The sequence below is a fragment of the Passer domesticus genome, chromosome 19, assembly GCF_036417665.1.
Source record: "Passer domesticus isolate bPasDom1 chromosome 19, bPasDom1.hap1, whole genome shotgun sequence".
In the NCBI taxonomy this organism is placed as follows: domain Eukaryota; kingdom Metazoa; phylum Chordata; class Aves; order Passeriformes; family Passeridae; genus Passer; species Passer domesticus.
In genome coordinates this window covers 6202108-6224761 of record NC_087492.1, presented here as the reverse complement: position 1 = coordinate 6224761, position 22654 = coordinate 6202108, and the positions used below count along the sequence as shown (strand labels likewise).

The 22654-nt window shown below is 49.0% G+C and overlaps 3 protein-coding genes across 6 annotated transcripts; 1 reads left to right on the top strand and 2 right to left on the bottom strand.

The window, feature by feature from the left end:
* Positions 1-647: 647 nt before the first annotated feature.
* Positions 648-4921, bottom strand: ALKBH4 (alkB homolog 4, lysine demethylase). Its single transcript, XM_064394743.1, has 3 exons — positions 4789-4921; positions 4034-4231; positions 648-3599 (listed from the first exon to the last, which is right to left on the bottom strand). The coding sequence occupies exons 1-3, from the start codon at positions 4882-4884 to the stop codon at positions 2964-2966; spliced, it is 930 nt and encodes a 309-aa protein (XP_064250813.1). The 5' UTR covers positions 4885-4921; the 3' UTR covers positions 648-2963.
* On the top strand, positions 4811-20827 carry LRWD1 (leucine rich repeats and WD repeat domain containing 1). 4 transcript variants are annotated; one of them, XM_064394738.1, is made up of 16 exons: positions 4811-4997; positions 6741-6883; positions 9092-9326; positions 10533-10652; positions 11859-12011; positions 12694-12855; positions 13502-13843; positions 14470-14596; positions 14844-14953; positions 15428-15635; positions 17108-17180; positions 17274-17414; positions 18068-18162; positions 18726-18887; positions 19525-19649; positions 20447-20827. In XM_064394738.1, exons 2-16 carry the CDS (start codon positions 6804-6806, stop codon positions 20585-20587), a joined length of 2274 nt encoding a protein of 757 aa, XP_064250808.1. In that variant the 5' UTR covers positions 4811-4997; positions 6741-6803; the 3' UTR covers positions 20588-20827. The 4 variants fall into 4 exon arrangements, with proteins under 4 accessions (XP_064250808.1, XP_064250810.1, XP_064250811.1 ...); XM_064394740.1 differs by lacking the exon at positions 4811-4997 and adding an exon at positions 5057-5439; XM_064394741.1 differs by lacking the exon at positions 4811-4997 and adding an exon at positions 6480-6632.
* POLR2J (RNA polymerase II subunit J) lies at positions 20732-22353 on the bottom strand. The gene is made up of 4 exons (XM_064394747.1): positions 22199-22353; positions 21946-22035; positions 21683-21857; positions 20732-21240 (listed from the first exon to the last, which is right to left on the bottom strand). The coding sequence occupies exons 1-4, from the start codon at positions 22249-22251 to the stop codon at positions 21205-21207; spliced, it is 354 nt and encodes a 117-aa protein (XP_064250817.1). The 5' UTR covers positions 22252-22353; the 3' UTR covers positions 20732-21204.
* Between the last annotated feature and the right edge of the window lie 301 nt (positions 22354-22654).

Sequence of the window (22654 nt, the reverse complement as noted above, 5' to 3'; positions counted from 1 at the left end):
TCCTTTTGCAATGCACAAGGAGATAACAATTAGATGTACTTCCTTTTAATGAGGGTCTGGGTCTTGGCACGAGTCTTACAAGGAGGTTGAGGAGATGAGGAACTCTAACAGGAAGACCATTAAAGTTTGTCTTCTGTTAATAATAGCAGCTTAATGGACAAAATTACTTTTAAGAGCTCATTAACATCTTCATACCTTTCTCACATTTCTATGGTACTTGACAGTAAATTGTGAATGTTTTGTAACACTCTGAAACAGGATTTTCTGTCTTTTTTGGTTGGGTTTTTGGTTTTTTTGTGGGTTTTTTGTTTGGTTTTTTTTTTTTTTTTGTTTGGTTTGGGGTTTTTTTGTGGGTTTTTTTTGTTTGTTTTTTTGTCGTTGTTGGTTGGGGTTTTTTTGGGGTTTTTTGGGTTTTTTTGTTTGTTTGTTTGGGGGTTTTTTTTCTGGCTTTTTAGGAGAGAATGTACATGAAGTAATAAGGAGTAGTACTGAACAGATGGGTGTGCATTTTGATCTGAGGATGATGCCCAAGAGGCTGTTTAGCAGGTGAAAAATGTCAAAAGACTGGCACAGCAATGCCTGTGTAGTGACTAGATTAAGTTTTGGAATTCAAAAACACCAAGAAAAAGCCCTCACTTTTTGGCTCAGTATTTAATTATTTGCATTTTTTCACATTTAAGATATCAGCTAGGAAGAGCTGGAATCTTCTGGCAAGAACAGCAGCTTCCTGTATAGTTCAATCAAGGCAGAAAAATTCAGCCAGCAAATGCAGAGCACAAGATGAACTAACACTGTGTAAGTTATTGTGGCAATCTGATTCATCAGAATCCATCATCTGCTTTCACTGTGGAGAGAATGGAGCAGCAGGGATGCACGCAGAAAGTGTTTTAGCAGCCTGAGAGCACAATATAAATGTAAAATTGGAGCATTGGAAATTCGGGCCAAGCATTAATGGCAACACTTGATTGCTGCAGTGTGCTGAGCAGATCCGTGGAGAGGCTTGGAACTGCAGGGTGAGGAGGATCAGGTGCAGTGTCTGCTCTGTCTGTGACAGCCTGTGCTGGGTTTCCTCCCTGTGTGTCTGTGCCAGGCTGGCAGGCTCCTCCTCCTGCTTGGACAAAGCCCCTCTGCTCCAGCAGCAGCTCCAGGTGCTCTCCTGGGAATATTCCACTCCCTGTGGATGCCAGGCTGCAGAAAAAGTGAGTAACTGCTGCTCTCAGCACGCTCCCTGCTTTTGGGAGAGAGATGGACGCCTCAGAATGGGTTGGGCTGGAATGATTTAATGATCATGCAGTTCCCACCCCCTCCCATGGGCAGGGACACCTTCCACTAGACCAGGTTGCTCCAGCCTGGCCTTGGACACTCCCAGGGATCCAGAGGCAGCCACAGCTTCTCTGGGTAATCTGTGCCAGGGCCTCCCCACCCTCACAGGGAAGAATTTTTTCCAAATACCTAATCTAGACCTACCCTCTTCCAGTTGCAGCCTATGAGGAATTTCCTGGGGCAGAGCTGTGAGCAGGTGTGGCCTGCCTGTTGTGTGTCTGTGTTTGCAGTGAAGAGGTTCCATGGAGGGGACGTGCTGTGGCTGCTGGAACTGCTGCTGGAGCTCCTTGAGGACACTCACCAGCCCACCTGGGTGGAGGTTTGGAGTTTGGGACTGCCCTGCTAGTAGATCTCTGCTGGAATTAGCACTAAACTGAACCTCAGCCCACAAAAGGCTCTGCTTGTGGCTTAAACTGATGAAAAACATCCTGATTGACCCATTTGATTCCTGTCCTGGGTGAAGAGCTCCCTCCCCTGCAGAGGAGAGGGCAGTGCCTGTGGCAGGAGTGCTTCACTGTGCAGGGAATCCTGTGCAGAGCCAAGGAAGCACTTCTGGGGCAGAGCACAGCACTGCAAGGACGCTGAGATCTGTCTGTCCCCTCTCCTTGCCACCCAAAGCCAGGCAGCACTGCCTGCTGGTGGCAGGGTGGTGTTTTTGCTTTCCTGCTGCAGGTGAGGCTGTGCTGAAGGGCTGTGTTTATTAAAGGATCACGCTTCTTCCACGGCACAACTTCATTTTCAAGAGCACAGAAGTTTGTTCAGAGCAGACAGATGGCCTCAGATCAGCTTCTGCTGCAAATGACTGCTTGAATCTTAGGTACGAGGCATGATTCAAACCTGGCTGCTGGGGGTGCCAGGAAAATAAATGATAGCTGCCAGGGTTGCAGTCTGTTGCCCAGCTAATTCCCAAAATCAGACTCTTGCTACTGAGAGCTGACAGCAGGGTTCAGAGATGACAAATGATCAGAAAATAACACAGTCTGTGCAGGCCTTTGGTCTGATCTCTGTCCAAGCCCGAAGAGTCAGCACTGGCCCTCTGCAAATGCTGCTCTTTGGTCCCAGAAGATACAGGTCACACATGGAATTTATGATTAATCCTCATTGTTAGAGCATGAATCTTCAGCAAATGATAATTACTTTAATTAGTTCTCAGTGTTTTGTGCTTACCTTCCTCCCCTGGGACCTGGTCTCTACAGGACCTGTCTGAGGGGGGTGAGGGGACAGTTGCACCCCCAGGGCTGGATGCAACATTCAAACCAGTCTGACAGTATCAAGTATGGGCCAGGAAAGCTTAAAATTTGTGCCCGGGCTTGGGCTGAAACTGTGTCAAGGGCTGTTTGATACTCTGTTTAATGTTTCTAACTTTCTGGGGTTCATTTAAGTGTTTCAGAACTGGTTGTTTGCTTTTTTGTTACAACACAGGTAATGGATGCAACCTCTCATTTCTGACTTTGGCTTAAAAGATCTCATTGCCCAGGAGGTTTCAAAGCTCACCCCTGTTACTTGTTTGTTAAATCTTCATTTTATTGAGCTTATCTCTGCACACACCTGGTTCCTTACCCCACCTCAGAAATAAACCTCGTCATACAAACTCCGTGCCTCATTTTACACCTCTCCCAAAGCAAAACGCCACCTCTTGCTCACACGGGTCTCCCTTGAAAGGAAAGAGCAATCTGCAGCAGTTCTTTGCCCAGCTCCTCGTGGCTGCCCCCGGCGCTGAACTCGGCGGAGAGCTCCCTGAAGGTGATGCCGACGCGGCGGTGCTGGATGTGCCGGCGGCGGATGCCGTGCTTCCACCTGTACCGAGCATCCCCGTGCAGCACCAGCAGCGACCTCTGGGGCAGCAGCACGGCCACGCTCACCTCCTTCCCCGGCACCAGCCTGGGCGACAGAAAGCACCCGCTGCCCTCTTCTCCCGCACCTCTGCACGCTGCTGTCTGCGGGAAAGGTGCAGCGGGGCTTAACTCCTCCTTCCTGGAAATGGGAAATAATGGGATGGTGTCCTCTGGATCGCAGGACATGGAGAGCACAGTTTTTGAGAGCAGGTTCAGGCTGACCAGGCGCTCCCCCCAGAGCCAGCAGTCATCCAAGTGGGGGTCGATGGCAGCGCCTCTCTCTGGTCTGTAGTCCAGGTTGCACTGCTCCACAGGCAGGAAGCCACTGAGCACAGCACAGCCCTTCATCTGGGCCACGATCTTCCTGCTGAAGCTTGGCAAGCCAGTAAAGCTGCCAGCTTTCAGCCTTTGCTTCTTGAAGTTCACTTTGGGCCCGTAGTCCTGTTGGGAAAGAAGAGGGAGGGGAAAGCTATTGTAAAGGAAAAATCTAGGACAAGTCTTTTTGGAGAGGCTGTTCCTGCAGAGTTCTGGTCTCATCTCTTCCAGTGACCTGGTTGCCAGGTTGCAAAAGGACTCAGTAAATCTACATTAATCTCTCTGGATTTATAAAGTAAAACCAAATCTGAAAAACCATTTCTTTCCCTTGGAGATTGTGTGAACTTTAATGCTTGAACACACACCATCAAATACTGATGTAACTATCATGTATTTTTCAATAAGTTGATTTTAATTACAGATAATTCTTGCCATTGATTTCAGGAAAAGCTTTCAAAGGAAAGCACTTAATGAAACATCTCAATATTTTGGGTTTTAACTGAAAAACAGCTTTCCTTTTCCAGAGGGATCTAAGATCAGATGTGCTTCCAAAGTCCAACCTGTTTCTTTCGGCCAGACTGTGATGGTTTCCAGTCATCTCGATCCATCAGTTCCACTATCTCACACTCTTCATCTTCACTAATGAATTCCTCCACCAGGAACACCCCTGGAAAGGGAAATGCCCAGCCAGCAAATTCCGAGTCCTCATTTCCTTTAGCTAGGCCTGTTGCTGGACAGTAAGTGAAATTATCTTCTCCCTGTGGAAATATCAACGGAAAAGGAAAAAAAAAAGTAATAAGACATTTCCATTATTTACCCCTGCAACCTTGCTATTGCAGCATGAAAACTGTACAGTATTCTTGCAGATAAGAGAAATTTTACAGCTGCTTTTGGGGAACAACTATTCCCTGTTCTTTTTTTTTCCAGCTGCAGCATCAACGTGCTGCTTGCTTGAAGCCACTTTTTTTTTGTTTGTTTGTTTTCCTAGTGATGTCTTTATCCTGGAAAGGCAGGGCAGAACCGATGATCCTCAGGGCCGCAGGTGTAAGGAGATTAATGGTGGCTATTGCTGCAGAGACACGGTTTGCCATAGCAATAAATGCTGAATGAGGAAAGTTGATGAAAATCTCGGAGGCCACAGGGCTGAGCTGTAACAAACGAGTGTGACCGTGACACGTGAGGCTCAGGTGAGCTCCCGCTCGCCTTCCCAGCGTTGCGGAGGGGAGCCATCCACCATCCCGGGGGGCGCGGGGTCCCGCCGCCCCCGGCTCCTCCCGCCGCCGCCCCGCCCCGCCGCCCGCCCCCTGCCCGGTACCTGCGGGGGCGGAGCGGCCGGCGCGGGCCCCTCGCAGAGCAGGCAGGAGCGGATCCCCTTGCAGCCGCAGCCCGGCCCTCCGCCCGCCGCCTGCATCCCGCCGGCTGCGCCGCGCACGCAGCCCCCCCGCCCGCTCCGCCTCCCGCCCTTCCTTCCTTCCTTCCTTCCTCCCTCCCCGGCTCCTCTTCCTCCTCCCCGGCCGCTTCCAGGTGAGGGCGGCGGGGCTGGGCGCAGGCCGCGCGGTCGGGCGGAGGGGGTGGAAGGGGGGTGCGGGCGGACTCGCGCTCCCAGCAGCCCCCACGGCGTGCCAGGGCTCCGCGCCGCTGTTCGGCGCCGCGGGGGTCGCTGGGAGTTGTAGGCGCGGTTTACGCCCCGCGGGGGCGCCTGAGGCCGCGGCCGGCGCCGGCCCCTCGCGGTGCTCGGTGTCCGGAGGCGGCGGTGACGGGCGAGGCCTCGGCCGGGGCCGCACCTGCCCCGCCCGGCCGGGCCGGCCCTGCCCACGGGCGGAGCCGCGGCCTGCGCCCGCAGCCGGTGGTACCCCGCGGCCCGGCGTGTGGGGACAGCCCGGCATCCGTGGCCTTGTCGCCGCCGCGGCGTCGCGTCCCGGGCCGCGCCGGGCGGTGCGGGGCAGCTGCAGGCGAGCAGGCTCAGGTCAGAGGGATGCCCGCCGCGGTGGGGCAGGCGGGGCCTGTTGCCGGGGCAGTGACCGCGCTCGGCAGCCCCGCGGTAACCGAGGGTGCCCCGTGCAGCACCGCCGCTGCTCTGGGCTGGGACATGCCGTGCCTGGCCTTCCCTGGGCTCCTGCCCTGTGCAGCTGGGTCAGTGTGCCACAGACAGCGCCTTGGGAACGTCCAGTCGCCGGTGTCACGTTTTTATTGTGGACACAGGAGCTGAGGGAGGCCTGGCTGGACAAGCCTGACCCTGTGCTTTGACTCCCAGGGAGAGCTCTGTCGTTTGAAGGATCAAATCGCAAACAGCTGCTCTTTGAACTGGGTTTCAGTTCAGCTCTTTGTGCTTGTATACAATATTTCAGTGTATACATTCTTGTGCCCCTTGCTCTTCACACAATGTTGCAGGTGCAGTGGGTGTGTGGTGCTGCTGAAACCAAGCCCAAGGGCGGCTCAGTGCTCCGTGTGCCCCTCACGATGTGCTGGAGTGGCATTTGGGCAGCACTGATCTAACACAGAAAGACAGGAGCGAGCCTGGCCTTGGAGCTCTGCTCTCTTTTATTTCCCTCTCTTGGAATCTCTGTCAGGAAGAGTGGGAAGCTCTGGACCAGTCATTTTGTAGAGCTCTTTTGGCCCTGTCAGCACTGTTATTCCAAATATCAGCATATCCCTCTGTCTGTGTGTCTACTGAAACATCAGTTCATCACCAGAGAACTCTGTTGATTTTTTTTTTTTTTTTGTCCTTGAGTAAATGATGTCCTTGATTGGTGTGTGCTTGAATTTCTGCTGGTGAATTCAGTTTTCCAAAATTTTTGGGAATTTAGAAGTCATCAGGCAAGAGTCAGTCCAGTTGGCCAGGCCAGTGAGCTCAGTGTCACTTTCTTGGGAGGAAACCATTCACAGCAGGTGCATTGACTCTTACTGCTGCTGTTTGTTTGAAAGAGTGTTGGAATTCCTGGAGCAGAGCCCGGCAGAGGCACAAACAGGTACCTGTGATGCTGTCCTGGTCCTGAGTGCCATCACTCATGGGCAGCTTTCACCTGCAGCAGGTCTGTCACTCCAACAGCCACGGGATGTATCCCTGTTGTTTTGGAGATGGATTGGATCAGCGTGCTGGGAGCCTGTGCCCAATCTAATAATAGTCTCTGCCATGTTCATGTCAACCAAGTGGAAAAGGTGACTTCCAACACAGCAGCAAAACCACTAGATAACCTCATAAAAAAAATTTTTCCCTCCCTTGGAGCTGTTGAAATATTTCCTCTTATTCCTATTTTTTTTATCAAGGTAACCAGAAGAAATCCTACAGCTGACTGATTGGTGGTTCCAGCAGAGAGGTGGAGGTTAAAGATGTCAAAAATTACCACAGAACTTCTTTTGGAAAGAGCAGTTCCAAGATCCACGAGGCTCCGAAAGATCGAGACGCTCAAGTAAGTGCAGACAGGCCCACGGAAAATTCCAGATGAATTCAGCCTGGCAATGCCTTTTTATCTGGGCGTCTTTCTTCCCCTAAACATTTGTTTTACTTAAAAGAAAAGGGTATCAAAGCACAGAGCTGAGAGGGCAAGCCCAGTGCAGGATCAGTGAGCAGTGGTGGCACTGCGTTCACTAAAGAGGTTGTTGGCAGATGTCACCTTTTCTTGCCATTTCTATTGTGTATTTGCTGCCATTTTTCTGTGAAACTCCTCAAGGCTGGATCCTGATTTCCTAACCCCAAGGTATCCTCTCTATCCCCAAAGCCCTTGCATCTTTACTGGCAATTGCTCAATGTGAATAAGAGAATCTTCCAACATGGGTTTCAGAGGGTTTTTAAAGTATTTTTGGCATTATTTCCCTTTCATTTTCCTCTCCCTCCATCATGTTCCATCTCTTCTATATTCAGTAATCCTACTACCTCAAACATTGCAGAGGGAGAGAATAAACTCTGAATCACTTAAAAACCACTAAAACAATTTTGTCATGCAGGTCCTTAACAGAGGTCATTGTAAATATGTGTCCTTCCAAATGTTTAACACAGAGCTGGCCAATCCAAGTGGCTCAGCTGGCCACTTTCTGGCTGGCACCTTTGTTGTTTTGTTGCTGATGTCAGGGGTTTGGGTTTCACATGTACTCTTTAATGTTATTTCTTTTAGTTTGCCTTGTGCTAAAGTAATTATTTTTAGTGAGAGACTCACATGTTTCTCTGAGTATCAGCTGCAGTAATCTGGATAACAGACTGATGGGGAGATGTTTGAAGCTGTGGATTTTTGGAGTGTGGCTTTCTCCATGCATCTTCATACTGTGATGTGTTTCAGAAGGTCTGTTTGGGGAGCACCATTGAGTTTTTCCCCAAAAGGACACCACAGTCACAGCTCTGCAGCCAGCTGGGTTGTCCTCAACCTGTCTTACCAGCTCTGACTGGCTGGTTGCTCTTCTGAGATGGCAAGTGGAGGAGAAAGGATCTTGCTTTCTGGATTTATTTGTCTTATTTATTCACACTTCATTAATATCTAGAAGCTTATTTTTTTAACTGGTCATTAGAGAAAGAGATTCTGTTTGTTAAAGGAACCCAAACTTGTGCCCTCGAGAGATGTTGGCTGCCAGGACTGGAAGCTGCCTTTGGAGCTCACCTAAATGATCTAACCAAATCTAAATGATCCTGTTTATATTATGCAGTTTTCACTTTCTTACAGAGAAGGGATATTTCTTTTTCCCTCATCAAAATTGTACCACTTCTTCTTTCAGGACAAAATTCTGTTTTGGTGGCAGTCTTGGGATTTTGTTAGGTGAATGTCTACATTTTCCATTGGAAGCTTTTGCAGCAAAACTCACTGTAAAAGAAATGGAAAAAACACTTTTTTGTTAAGTTACTTCTTTGAAAACAGCCAGATTATTTGGGGACACGTTCTGCACTGGGCATGAACTGTGAAATAATGACTGTAGTGCATTCTATGGACAGGGTAGACTGAGGCTGGAGTGTCTTGAATTGCCACAGCTTGTCTTGTTGGATCAACATTGCACAGGAATAAAATACCAAACCTTTGAAAGGTGTGGTAATTTTTTTCTGTAAAATAAGACCTTTCCTGGTGATTTACTGCTCCCAGACAGCTCAGTAACCCCTAGGAGATGATCTGAATTGCAGGTTAATTGTACTTTGGCAGACCTGAGTCTCTGATGGTGGCTGTTAGCTCAGACACATCATCTGCCCCACACTGTGCTCACAATCCAGAATGCTGCCACCAGTGTAGGAAATGGATTTGAAAAGAATTCTTAAAACTTGATAGAAAGTCGAAAAACATTTATAAAGTATTGTAACTAAGAAATAAGTTAGTTTTATATCTATTGTGTTTTACTATTTATTGAGATTAATAATAGAATAAAAATGTTTAAAACACTTTTGGGTTATCTTTGTAAAAACTAAAAAAGCTAACAAAATGGTGCTTCCATTGTGAGGAAGTGATAATTCAAGAGATAGTTGAATGAACCCTAAAAAAAACCACAGCAGAAAAACCAGGATTGGTCAGTTGTACCCAGTGAGTTGTGCTGGACTGAGATGCCACCAGGTGGGACTGTCTCTGCTATGAAATCAGCATTTGTTCCTCCAGTGAGCTGCAGATAGTTCATGGGTGTTTTTTGGTTTTTTTTTAATTTGTTTTCAGCCTGTCCAAGCTGCAGCTGAAGACTGGAGATTTAGACCCGCGCTTGTTTTCCCGCCTCAGGCACCTGCAGAAACTTGATCTCTCTGATAATTTACTGGACAAATTTCCCAACAGCCTAACCCTCCCTGATCTGCGTGTCCTGAACTGCAACAATAACAAGCTGGAAGATGTAACTGCTCTGAAACAGTTCCCTCTGCTCGAGGAGCTGACCTATGAGAACAATGTGTACTTGACAGTGAGTTACCCCCCTCCTTACATTAAACAGCAGGGCAAACAAACAGCACTTGTGCAAAGTTCTTGTATATTGTTCTTGGGCAGCAAGTGCAAGGGCATTTGAGAAAGCAGCCAGCCTTTGTGTGACATTTAACCATTTTGTGCCACTATTTCTCAATCTGCAGAGGTGACTTGCCCAAAACCACTCAGATATTAAAATCTGTGTCTTGAGCTCCTGATTCTCTAGGCCAAAGTCCTGTCTTAGGTGCAGTATCAGGTACAGTACCTCATGCTCATACTAAAAATTTTACTAGTGTAAAAGATAGTAATGGCTGTGTAGAGATGTCCTTATAGAAACATAGAATCACAGAATGGTTTGGATTGGAAGGGACTTTAATGCTCATCCTGTCCCACCTCCTGCCATGGGCAGGGACACCTTCCATTAGACCAGGCTGCTCAGAACCCCATCCAGTGTGGTCTTGAACACTCCCAGGGATGGAGCAGCCACAGCTTCTCTGGGAAACCTGTGCCAGTGCATCACCATCCCCACAGTAAAGGGTTTTTCCCCAGTATCTAATGCTAGTTTTATTTCCTAATATCTGTGTTAGGTTTAGTGCCCTGTCTGCTCTGGAAAAGCAGAGTGGGTCCTCAGATGAGGGTTTAAACTTGATGATTAGTCTGGTTTAGGTTTTGACTTCTCCCAAGAGGATCTGCTGACTGTACAAGTCAAACATCCACAACTGATTTTACTTGTGCTGTAAACTGGCATCAACTACTCACAATCCCCACATACTAACAGTGTGCAACAGCAAACAAGCATGTGTGTGGCTGCATGGTGACCTATCTGACCCAAGGAATTCCTGCTGGAATTCCTTGACTGTCAGGACAGGCCTTCCCCTGTGTTAGAGTTCAGGGATATGAACACAGCTCCCAGCCTTGCACTCAGCCCCAGCAGATGAGCAGTTACACAGCCCCCACCTTGTGCTGGATGTTAGCACTGCCTGAGGGCTGGGCAGCTCTGTCTGCAGTTTAAGATCCCAACTCATGGAGAACATTAATCCACACCTAAAATGTGAAATTCAAGTTGAAAATCCTGAGGAGATTTTATTGAATGGCTTTTCCTTACTAAATATATAATTCTCATATAGGCTGTATTTTAATCAAGGACTTAAGGTAAAGCATGCACCATGTGTACAAATTTTGTAACTCCAGTGTTTTCTCTTTCTAGCTCAATGATGACTATAAAGTAATGTTTCTTTTGCAAAATCTTCGTCTGCTCAATGGCAAGGACATAACCAAACTGGCCAACCATGTGAGACGTGCCAACAGCCATAAGCTCACCAGCAAGGTAAGATGTGGGCTATTTCCTTAGCCTCTAAAAACCTCAAAAATAACTAAATCCTGTGCTCAGTGTAGTGACAGAGCTGCAAACAAGTTTCAAGTGGTTTGCAATGCCTGTGGTATGATCTGAGCCCAACCTGCAGAATGGGCCACCCAGGAGATGTTTTACAGCTGCTTTCACTGGTCACTGCTGGCATCTGCTCTACCTGTTCTGTGCAGGCAATTTGCCTTTGGTTTAAGTCAGGAGCAGGGCCAGCCAGCTCTGTGTCTGATCCTGTAGTTTTTCAGGTCACTCTGATCATCATTCAGGAATGGGAGAAGCCTGGTGCTGCCAGAACACCTCCCCATCTAATTTAAGTTACTGTCCAGGCCCCAGGAATGGGGAGCACAAAACCAGGCTCTGGATAATCCTGCTTTTTCCAGCATTCACCAGGAACAAGGATTTGTTCTTTCTTCTTCGGTTGTGAATGTTTAGAACTCTATTTTCACTCACAATTTAGCTCATGACAGATTCTCCCCACAAGGCATCATTGTGATCTTGGGCAAAATTATTGTTCAGTTATGAAAAAGGTTTGATTGGCTGGCTGTTCTTGTGTATTATTGCTCTTACTGTTTGTATTCTACTTAATTGACCTTCTTAATCCCTTCTGTGTAACAGTGGGGGAAAACTCAGATCCTGAAAACTGAGGGATGAGTTCTGCTGAGTGTTGTGTGTGTAAAACCTGTGAACCTCAAAGGGTCTCTGTGAGGACTGCTCAGCCTCTTGTCCCAGACAACTGATCATGGCTGGCTGTTTAATGAGACACCAAACACTCCCCTGTGCTGTTCTTTTTGTGGTGTCTCTGCCCTGATGCCTTTCCCTGATGTTGTCTCTGCCTGCCCAGTTCTTAGTCCTGTGCCTCAATGTAAAAATGTCTGTTGGGTCCAAATGGTGATGGATGTGTTACTGCCCACCAGAAACTCCCATGGGAAACTGTGCTGGCAGGTGAGCATCCTGTAGGTCAGCAGCCTTTTGTCTGCTTAGCCACACTCACTCCAGCTTGGTACAGAGGAACTGACTTTCTCCTTAGCTGAAGTGGTCATTTGAACATGAAGAAATAAATTAAAGCAGTTCCATCACGTTGGGTGCAGCACTCAGGGTTGGCCACTTCTTAAATGCTTTCACGAGTTCTCTTGTGCTTTTCTGTTGAAATAATTCAATCTTTCTGCCTAGGTTACTGCTCACTGGAAAAAATTCTTCCGTGACCAACTCCCTGAGAAATACACAGCTGAGCAGGTGAAGTCCATCAAGAAAAAGTTCCTGAAGTCAGTGCAGACCAATGTGGTGCATGGGCCCAGCTCACTCAGCGAGTTCACCCGCTGGCGGGTAGGTCACAACCCCCCCACCCTGCTGCTCTCCAGGCAAGGACCCTGCTCCTGCTCTGCATGGACTGCATTAAAACACTCCATGGGTTTGGGTGCTCTTGCTCACAAGTGGTATCACTTTTTCTCTTTCTTCACTGCTTTGTTAAGCAGTTACCAGGACTAAATGTGCACCAAGTTGAAATAGCTGTCATTAAATATTATTTTTTAACTCATAAGCAATAATGATACTTGTACTCATTAATCAGACTGCAGTATCCTTAATACTTACTTATTTGCAAATTAGTTTAATAGTAACTTTTATTCTTGATGAAAGAGTGAAGATAATGACAGAAGTGTAGTTGCTCCCAGTGGGGAAAGACACCATTTAGTTTGTAACATTTGTTTAATTTGTTTGTTCATACATACAATTGAGACTTCCATCTCTCCTTTGTCTTGCTTTATTGCTGTGCTGTTGTTTCCACAGCTGTGTACTCTGGATGCCCATGACAAAGTGAAGCTCTTGGGTCATGTAATGTCAGCTGGGGACTCCTCCACCACTTGTGAACTTCACACAGAATAGTGGGAGCAGATATTAAAAACTCAGCAGAGCAGCTCTTTGTGCCATGACAGATCAGAGCTTGACATGCTGTGGCTTTTTTGTAGTCATCTTTTTTTTTTAACATATCCACATATTTGCTTCTCAGGTGAAAATGATTGCAGAAGAGTTTCTGGCAAACTCACTAGGTCTGGAGTTAAACTCTGATAGTGAACCAGAGGAAAAGATGGATGAGAATGAGGAAGAAAGCACAGAAAGCCCCAGGGAAGCTGCAAAAAGCCCCAGGGAAGCTGCAGAAGACGTGGCTCAGGTAGGTGATTTTTCCAGTTACATTAGCAATGTTCTTTCTGTTTCCTGGGAATTCAGCAGCTCTTGTCACTTCACATTTATGACCCTTTGGTAACCACAGGGGCAGTCTCAGGCTCCAGCCTGTATCCAGCAGCTCAGGGTTCTTCTTTACAGCCAGATTGAAGCTTTCCCAGAAATGTGAAGGTCAAGTTGCTCCCTCAGAGGGCTTCCATTCTCATAGGGGACCAAAAACATTTCATAAGTGCAATCCTACTCACTCCACCTCTCCACTAGGAAGAAATATTTTAATTAGAGACCTGGGCTGATGCCTGGCCAGGCTCTGCTGGTGTTTGCCTGCTTGGAAATGGCTGCAGACTGAACCCCTGTGGTACATAAGCCAGATTTGTTTTTCCACATCGTCTATAAATTGCAAATAACTGAGACAGGGGAAGGGAGCTGAAAAGAAGTCTGGCTGTGTAGTTTTCATTAGCTTCTGCCTCTAGGAACCCTGCAGCTCTGGGCTGTCTGATTCCTGGAACCCAGTCTGTAACTGTGGGAGGATACTTGCATTTGAATAATTAATGCCTTTAACTTACAAATTATCTGCACATCTCGGGGAAGCTGAAAACCTTATGCAGAACCTGACAACACGACAACGTGCCTTATAGGTCACAGTAACACCCAGCAAGAGGAAAAGAAATCATTCAAAATCAAGCCCTGGAAATAAGAGGTCCAAGACCCAGGCAAACACAGAGGAGGAGGCTGCAGATAATGCCAGAAAATCCGGTCATGTGGAGGATGACCCAGCTCCTGATAAACCAAGAACATCAAACCAACCAGCCAAGGAGGCAACCCCTGAGCAGGAAGCTGAAGGGACACAGAAGAATGGAGAGCAGCTTCCCAAGGGGCAAAGCAACAGAAGATCCAGCCAGATGACAGGGGAGCAGAAAAGCCAGGAGCAGGACAACAGTGTGGTTATCTTGACCCCCGTGAAGAATTCCAAGCGCAAGGTACGTCTGTCAGCGCCCTTGGGACTGGCTTTGGGCCTCTTGGTTTATAGGGGGAGGAGCTGCCTTCAGGTTTCTTCAGAGCTCTGCACAGCTTGGAGCTCATAGTTGGCCAAATACATTGTGAGTTTTGGTTTGGTTTTTTTTTGTCATTGTTTTAAATCTCTCAGAGGCATCAAGGGAGAGAAGGAAGCCCCCAGGAGACCCCAGTGGATCCCCTCTGGGGGATGGATGGACCAGCGCTCCGAGGTGGTGCACTGAAACAGCCTGTGCTTAGAAATGGGACTGGCAAGCCTTGCTCTCAACTCAGGGGCTGCATGGGGAAAGGTGTTTTCCCCCTCAGCTTGGGCCACTGGGGATCTAAAGGGTTTTCCACATTTCTCTGCTCTAGGAAATGGGGTTCTCTGCTGGGGTCTGCTGGGCATATCTTTGCTAAACAGTTCCCTGCTGCTTTAGGAGTCTTGAGCATTGTGGCACCTCAGTCTCTCCTGTTCTCCATAGCACAGACGGGCTGAAAAATATTTGAGTTTAACTCGAATTCCTGTGTTCAACAGAGGGTTCTGTCAAGGCAATCACAGGCAAACCGTGTCAGGGGAATGAATTTTCTAAATGTGGATGGTTTATTGTAGGAGGATGTCAGTGCAGAGCCATTGCATTTTCTTCAGTGTCACAGTAAAGGCAACAGCCGCGAGGATTTTAAAACGCAGCTCTGGTCCTGTGTCTTCGAGCCAGTGCTAGACTCTGGAGCCAGGAAAGGTGAGCTCTTAAAGAAGTTTGCAGGATTCCCAGAACCACCTGGCTCTGGAATCCCAGTGGAACTCCATGCCTTAGACCCCTGCTCCTTCAAGCTGTAGTCTCCATTGTCAGGAAGAGACTTGCTTACATATTTCTCCTTTGACTTTGAAAACAGGAGACTGGGAGAGCACCAGGCAGTGATAAGCTGCAGTCTTCGTGTGTTATCCCTGAACCTGGGAACTTCTCACCCATTCTTTTCCTCTTTCAGATCCCATTGTGAGCTCCTCCAGAACCGTGGCAACCTGTGGAGGGGAATCTGTCTGTCTGATTGATTGTGAGACAGGGACAGTGCTGAAAAAGTATAAAGTGGCTACAGAGGTGGGTTGCAAGTGAGAAGGGTAAGCATTGAATGGGAATACCAGAATCTGTAATAATTGCAATACCACAATCTGTAATAATTACAATCTGTAATGATACATATCACAAAGAGGTCTGAAAGTGTTAGTATGGACAGATGTTAAGATGAAGACAGATAATAAACATTGCTTGCTTATCCTTTTAGCCTAGTTTGGGTTTATTTTCTTATTAGTTTAGGAGATTAGCCTGCCAGTCCTCACACAGGTGTGTCTGGCTGCTGACCCTGCTTGACAGCACAGAGTAATAAACATCCTCTTTCTTTAGTTTATGCTCTTCTGAGAGCTGTTTTGAGTTTTGATGCTCCATCTTAAACAGTCGTGTCATTCCACCTGAGTAGCACTTGTGACAGTTGTCTTTTTTCTGAGCTAACAGCCACCACCCTGCTGGCTGTTCTCTGTTCTCTGTCACCCCAGCCTTGTTTTCCCTGTGTTCCAGGAGTTCTTCAGCGTGGCATGGACAACCCTCACAATGGTGATCAGCGACAGCCGCAAGAAAGCTCACAACATCCTGGCAGCTGCAGGGAGGAGAGGGATTGTCAAACTGATCCACGTGGCAGCCGACTTCTGCTACGGAGAGATAAAGGCTCACAAAAAACCCATTGCTACTGTCTGCTTCAGTCCAACCCAGGAGACCCACCTCTTCAGTAAGTCTGCTTCAGAATCTCTGGTTTTAGTCGTGATGTGGAAAAGTCAGGGCTTCCTTAACAAGGGGAATTGTCACCAGGGCAAGCAGGGACACACAAACAAAAGGCACAGACAGGCATTAGGGAGAGAACATTGTTCCTCTCCTTTGGCAGCAATCTCCAGCAGGAACAGCGTGTTTCAGCCAGAGCCTGCCTCTTTGGCTGAGGTGCAGCAGCTCCTGTTTCTCCCTTGCTGGCTCTCAGGGTGGCTGTCACACACACATTAGCCACAAACAAGCCCAGTAGTGGATCTGTTCCACAGGGATGAGTAAGAAGAATGGCAGAGCAGGCAGCTGGGAGCCAGGCAGTGGCAGGGCTCTCCTCCAGCACAGCAGCCTATTATGGGCTGTTGGGTTTCATTTTATCCAACAATGTGCTTAATTGACTTTGATTTTTTTAATATGAGTTCTATGCCTCGACAGAGATTTCTATTCAGATCCTGATGTCAAGGAGAGCTTTGCCACACACAGTAGGGCTCACAGAGGCTGTGCCTCTTGGACTGGTAATGAACCATCATGTTACAAATTGCAGCTGCATTGTCAGGCTGTACAGTGAGCTGGTACAGAGCCATTCAGGCCACACCTGCACCCCACAGCACATTGTTTCTCTTGCCTACAATTACCCACATCCTGGAGTGGTTAAAGTGCTACATGAACCATTAAAAGTGGAATGTTTTTAGAATAGGGGATACTTTTCAAGAAGAATCTCGGGAGTGCCAAAGGCAGAAGCAGAGGAAAGGATAAGGAGGGTGGTGGAAGGAATAAGGAGGTTGGTAGCACAGCCATATAACGGTGTGGACAGCAAGACTCATTATATTTCATAGAAAAATTGAGAGTAATTAAGGGAGATTCTTTGCATCATTTTTGGGGAGGGGACACCAATAAATTCTGAGTTTGAGGATTGCCATCTGATGAGGGTCCAGGTTACTCAGAGTAATCTGTTACACTGGAAGCAAAACAGTTTTATCAGCTTGGTGACATGTTTCTCACCCTTTGTCAGTGCCTAACTCTCCCAATGGAAGCTGCTGTGGATGTGAACACAGTAAGCCATGGATATGTGCAATAAAGTGATGTCTGCCTGAGAGTAGAGGCTGGAACTCATATTTTAGATTCCACTTGAAGCCCTGACCAGAAACAAGCTCAGAGGGCCACTAAGTAAAGACCTTGTGAAGCCACAAGTCAGTAATGGACACCAGGAAACAAACTGTTTTATCTGCCCCTTTAGAGCACAGGATGAGAACACTAAGTACTGACTGTGCATGTGTGACAATGGCTGGGAAGTGCTGGGCCAGGAGCTCAGGGACTGCTGCTGTGCCTTAATGAGCTCTCTGGAGCCCTAGAGGGTGACTGTGGCTCAGGCAGAAGTGCCAGCTAGCACGAGAAGAGCCAGATGAGCAGCGGTGTCATTACCTGCTTCTCTTCTGTGTCCCACAGCTGCATCCTATGACAAGCGAATTGCACTCTGGGATATTGGGATTCCAGACTGCGACTACAATTTCAAAGCAAGGTAAAGGTTCAAAAACCAGATGTGGCCAGTCCAAGAGCCTGTAACTATCACATCACAGCACCACTTAACTGCTTGTTCTCTGCTTTTCTTTAGCCAGCTGCTGGTGCTGGAAACAGCCTCCATCCCCCTACGGATTGCCCTGGTCCCCACCTGTCCAGAGCAGTACCTGCTGGCAGGCTGTGAAAATGGCTGTTTTGCCTGGAACATAAAACTGGATAAGGGACAAAAAAGCAGGTGAGAACCACAGGCTGCATTTGCTTTCCAGAACAAGAAGCGATAGTCCTAGCAAAGGCTTGATTTTTAACTGAGGAGGTCTGAGCAAAAGCTGCACATCCTGCAAAACTTAAAACATCCTCCCCTTCCCAGAGTGGCCAGAAAAAATAGGAGCATGATGCTCAAGGACTGTTCAGAGCTTGTATTAAAGCTGCAGTTATTGCAGGCTGCTTTGCAGGAAGGCTGGCAGGAGTGTAATCCAATACCCCAAAACTTAAGGGTGTGTCACCTCCAGGTAGTGCAACGGAGTGTAAACTTTTGGATTGATTTCCAGTCTCACAGTGAGGCCTCCCCTGCTCCGGGTACGTGAGGTAACCCAGGAAACTGGGACCCTGTGAGAGCTCAGGACAAAATTACAAGGAAGAAGCAAGTAAAGTCATGCCCTGCTGACAAATATCCTGATGCTGATGGAGTGCAGCAATCTCTTGAGCAAACAGGCTTCTGCTGAACTAGTAAACCCAAGTGACCAAAAGTGTAAATTCAACTGGGAATTCACCTGAGCTTGGCAAGAGCCTCACTAACAAACAGGTTTCCTTCTGGGCTCTGCAGCCAGGTGCCCTTTCACTGCTGGCTGTTCAGCACTTGGCTGATTTCACCCTTCCCCCCTGCTCTAGGCCTTTTGAAGCCATATTCCAGTTTCCTGGTGAGGAAAGCATGACAACATCTCACAGGGTTGATGGTTTGGCTTTTCTCAATGATGATGTCGTTGGTGAGTATAAACATAACAGCACAATCCCAAAAACAGTGGGGCACTTCAGCATGTGCAGGGCGAAGCCAGCGTGACAAGCAGAGGGGCTGAAAGGGGTGTGACAGCCTCTTTAGCTTTGGGGGAGCTGCACAGGATGGAATTGTCTCCCACAGTCACTTGTCTTTCCCAAAAACGTAGCCTGGAGTGCAAACCCATGCTTGGACAGGACCAGCAATCAGCTGAGAGCACACATGGCCAAGCAGTGCCAATGTGGAAGGGGGGAGTCTCTTTCTGCTCAAGGGCTGGTGGCAACAGTATTTTTTTAGGGGAATTGTGGGTTTCACATCATGGGCTGGCTCTTTCTGAACAGCTTATGCTTGTTCTACAGCTCAGGAACATAAGCATAATACTGAAAATATCTCTGCAACCTCCAATTATCCTGAAATAAGGTAAAGCAGGTGCAAACAGTTGCTGGTGGATCAGATGCCATGGCTTGAAATCCATATTCTGGATGGAGCACCTCTGTCTCAATGCACTTTGCTTCCCAGCAGCTGCCACAGCCTCTCCCCTCCTTTCTTCCCCAGTTTCCAAGAGCTCCAAACCAGGATGCATATACTTGTGGAGCTGGAGCAAGTCTTTTGATGCCAAGGGCAAAGGATGCCAGCGGACAATGTCTGCAGTTGTTCTGGCTGAGCTGGAGTGGTCCACAACAGACATGTCCTACCTGACACTGAGCACCTGCCCAGGTAGGAGCACTCATTTCCTGCCTCATGCTTTGCCCAGTTGTCCATGGCTCTCCTTTGATCCATGGGAGCAGCCTGGAGCTGGAGGCAGAGGCCTGGGTTTCAGAGCCCAGCAGAGCTCTGCTCTCCCCCTGCAGCTCTGCAGTGCAGCTCCAGCACCAGCTGGCTGGAGACACCACCAGTAATAAACAATTACAGCTGCACCTTCTGCCTGATAAGGGGGGACAGTCGAGGCTGGGGGGTCTTTCTTGCACAGGTTTTCACAGCACAGAGCTCAGGGCTGGCCCTGTGGAGCCACTGGGATGCTGAGTGCATCTGTAGGCAGGGATGTCACACCCTGGGCAGCTGGGTTTGGACTGACAAGGAACAAACCAACGTGATCCAGTCAGCACTTCCCAAAACCTGTCTAAAAGAAGTCAAGAGAAATCCCAAAGCATTTAGCACTAGCTTTTCTACACTAAAGAGAGCTGGTTTATCTTCAATGAATTCTTTCAGAGTAAGGTAGATACATGTTTTTGTGCCAGTAAGGGAATTTTGCTGCAATAGGGCACCCTCCATTGGGATCCTGCAGCTGTCCTTTACAGCAGAGCAGATTCCCAGCTCCACACTCATTTCCCAGCTTTTTCTTCTGCTCCCACAGCAAAAGAATACGTGTTCTGTGGGGATGAGAAGGGCAGTGTGTGGATGTACAACCTCTCCAACTACACCACGGCCTGGGGCTCTCCGAAGGGAAAGCGCTCGGAGCGGAGGATCTCTCCCACACAGGTAGGGCTGAGCTGCTCTCTGGCCTCCCTTCCACCCCAGGGCAGCTGATCCCAGCCTCCTAAGCAGGCCTGTCCCAGAACATGCCTTGTATTTCCACAGCTGACCCTCACAAACAATTAAAAGCAATCTCCAGAGCATGGCCAAGGCCACTCATTGGGACAGGAACGAGGAGCTGCAAAGCAAATCTGTCACCCCCTGCAGCTCTTCCTAAAGCAGCCCTAAAAAAGTTCTGGTTAAACTGAGGAGCACAGAGGCACAGCTGTGCAGGCACCACAGCCCCAGGGAGGGGAGGCAAGCCAGAGAGAACATTCCCTGGCAGGAAAGGGCTCAGTGCTTCCCTGTGCTCACTCACCCTTTTCCTGCCCAGTATTCCCCTCTGGAGACAGTTCTCTTTGGGCAGTCACTGTGCCCTTGCCTGTCCCTCTGAAAGCACAATCACAAACACTCCAAAGGCTGGAGCTACATTACAGAGGTATGAAGTGACCAGTGTTCCATTATTTCTTCCCTGAAAGGGTTATTCAGGTATGGGGAGGGAGTCCCCATCCCTGAGGTGGCACTGAGCTCTGCTCTGGGTGACAAGGTGCTGCTCAGTCACAGGGAGATGTTTTCTGTGATTGCTCAGGGTTTTTGGAAGTGCACTGCCAAGCCACCAGTCAGTTCCTTGGGGCTGCAGCTGTTTTCCCTTGTGCCCTAAACCCTCAGAGCTCCAGCAGCCCTCAGGAGAAGGCAGAGCTGTGCCTGAGGGTGCCCAGGGCCCGTGTCCCCCAGGCACATCCCCACCCTGTGCTCTCCCACAGATCCTGCAGTGGCCGGAGCTGCGGGTGAACGGGGAGCAGCCCCCCGAGGTCCTGGTGAACAACGTGGTGGCTGACCCTGCCTTCACCTACCTGGTGGTGCTGACCAGTGTCAACATTACAGCCATCTGGAAGAAATCCTAGTCCCCGTGCCACAGCTCCACCCTGCTTCCACCTAGTGCAGTATTAGTGACTGTTCCCCATGTGCCCATGAACGTTTTCTAGAGCAGCTTTATGTGCCAGATGGAGAAAAAATAAAACAAGGTAAGAGTTTGTTCAACTCATCAGTTCATTGTAAACATCCGCTTTCTTTTACTGTAAGTTTTCACAATTTGTGCATTTGTTTTATAGAAATGACACCTAATAAAACAAAGTACCAGTTCAGCTGGCAGTGCCTGGACTTTTTGGCAGGAAAAGCAGAGAGTTCACCTGCAGCTGTCACTGAGCAGCTTCTCCTGCTGGAATTGTACCCACACCAACCTCCCCAACAGCCCAGGACAAATATCTGCCTTAAGGCTCTGATTAGAAAACTAAAAATCACTTTAATGACTTATCCACCAAATCCAACATGACATTTATCCTCCTGGCAAAGTGCCTGTCTGCTATGGAAAAAAAAAACCAAACCAAAATTCAAAATATTGCTGTCAAAAATTAAACAGAGGTGGGACAAGGGGGAAAATATTTGCCATGAATGGAGGTTTAAATATTTCATCCAGTAACAGACACAGCATTCTGCCTCAGAAGTAACAGTCTGCTCCACTTTACTCAATTCCTTCTTGCTTGTCCTTAATAGCAACCTGGAAAGCAAAAGCAAAAACACACATGCTAAGAGCTGTTACTGAGCTGGGGGTTGGTGTTCAATCATTCCTGACTCTCCTGAGGATCACAGCAACCCACAGTGGAAATCTCTACAGCAACCAGAAAAAGAACACTGGAAGTGAAACCAAAACTGATTTACAAATTGGTGCCCTGCTGCCTTTGCCCAGCACACCAGAGTCACTTCTCAGTCACAGCCCCCTGCTTTTGTCTGAGGAAGATTAACCCTGAGCATCCAGGGGCTAAATCAATAAACAAACTGAGCAGAAGTGATGAGAAGGGAAAATACAGACCCAGAGAAAATAAAAATGCACTTGAGAGCAGCCAGGCTTTGGCAATGAACTGACAAACCAAAGCCCAGCAGCTCTGAGGCACGCAGCACAGCACAGCACGGCCAGGGAGCCTGGGGAGCAGCGGCCTCACCCTGAACCTCTCCTCCAGCAGGGAGAGCTCGCTGATCAGGTCTGTGATGGCATTGGTGAAGGCCTCCTGGGGGCTGTAGTCGGGCGTGGTCTGCACACGGATGATGATTTTGTGTTCCAGAGGGTGCGGCACCTTGTACCCCGCAAACAGCACCTGCGGGTCTTTGAGCAGCTGCCTGGAACGGGAACGAAACCCCAGGGAATGAAAGGAAGGGCAGGAAAACCCCAAAGCTGCCCCGGCATTTCCTCCCCGCCTGCACTTACGACTTGATGATGTTCCCGAGCGTGTGGTCCTCCTTGTTGATGGTGAAGAGGCAGGCGTTGGGCACCTTGGTGTCCTTGTTGATGGTGATCCTGCGGTTTCAGGGATACAGGGATGTCAGCGGTGGGTGCGCCAGGGAACAGCGGGGAACGGGGTAAGGCCCGGGCTCGCCCCCCTCCCAGCCCCCCGCGCTCTGGGCAGGGTTTAGTGAGTCGCCCCCCGTGTTTAATTAGCCGCCCCCCGCTATCCCCTCACTTTTTCTCGCCCTCGAAGAGCAGGAAGGACTCGAAGGCCGGAGGCGCGTTCATCCCGCCGTTGCTATGGCGGCCGCCGCTTCGCTTCCTCTACGTCACTTCCGCCCTCTCGATGATCCTCGTGGCCTCACAGCGCCCCCAGGCGGGCGGGAGGACGCGCTGCAGGCAATGGCGCCGGCGGGGACAGCGGGGCTGGGGACAGCGGCACAGACACGGCAGCTCCCGCCTCAGAGCCACCGCACCGCCGGGGCGGGGGGAGAGCACACACCGCTGACACCATCAGCCCCCGCTGCGACACCGCCGCGCTGCCCAGCCGGCACCAGCAGCGCCATGGCACTGCCACCAGTGCCAACAGCTGGCCGCCAGCAGAGCCACCGGTGCTGGCACCAGCAGAGCCAGCAGCAGGGCCACCAGAAATGGCCCAGCAGGGACACCAAGCAGTGGCAGCAGTGCCACC

What these genes read in the sequence shown, in the direction of transcription:
- ALKBH4 (XM_064394743.1), bottom strand. Translation starts at nt 4,884, where the DNA reads ATGCAGGCGGCGGGCGGAGGGCCGGGCTGCGGCTGCAAGGGGATCCGC. An exon ending in CGGCCGCTCCGCCCCCGCAG is followed by an intron (nt 4,232 to 4,788) that starts GTACCGGGCAGG and finishes ATATTTCCACAG; the next exon opens with GGAGAAGATAATTTCACTTA. An exon ending in AGTCTGGCCGAAAGAAACAG is followed by an intron (nt 3,600 to 4,033) that starts GTTGGACTTTGG and finishes CTTTCCCAACAG; the next exon opens with GACTACGGGCCCAAAGTGAA.
- LRWD1 (XM_064394738.1), top strand. Translation starts at nt 6,804, where the DNA reads ATGTCAAAAATTACCACAGAACTTCTTTTGGAAAGAGCAGTTCCAAGA. An exon ending in CTGCAGAAGACGTGGCTCAG is followed by an intron (nt 12,856 to 13,501) that starts GTAGGTGATTTT and finishes CGTGCCTTATAG; the next exon opens with GTCACAGTAACACCCAGCAA. An exon ending in CCAGGAGACCCACCTCTTCA is followed by an intron (nt 15,636 to 17,107) that starts GTAAGTCTGCTT and finishes TGTGTCCCACAG; the next exon opens with CTGCATCCTATGACAAGCGA.
- POLR2J (XM_064394747.1), bottom strand. Translation starts at nt 22,251, where the DNA reads ATGAACGCGCCTCCGGCCTTCGAGTCCTTCCTGCTCTTCGAGGGCGAG. An exon ending in CTCTTCGAGGGCGAGAAAAA is followed by an intron (nt 22,036 to 22,198) that starts GTGAGGGGATAG and finishes CTGAAACCGCAG; the next exon opens with GATCACCATCAACAAGGACA. An exon ending in CTCGGGAACATCATCAAGTC is followed by an intron (nt 21,858 to 21,945) that starts GTAAGTGCAGGC and finishes TTCCCGTTCCAG; the next exon opens with GCAGCTGCTCAAAGACCCGC.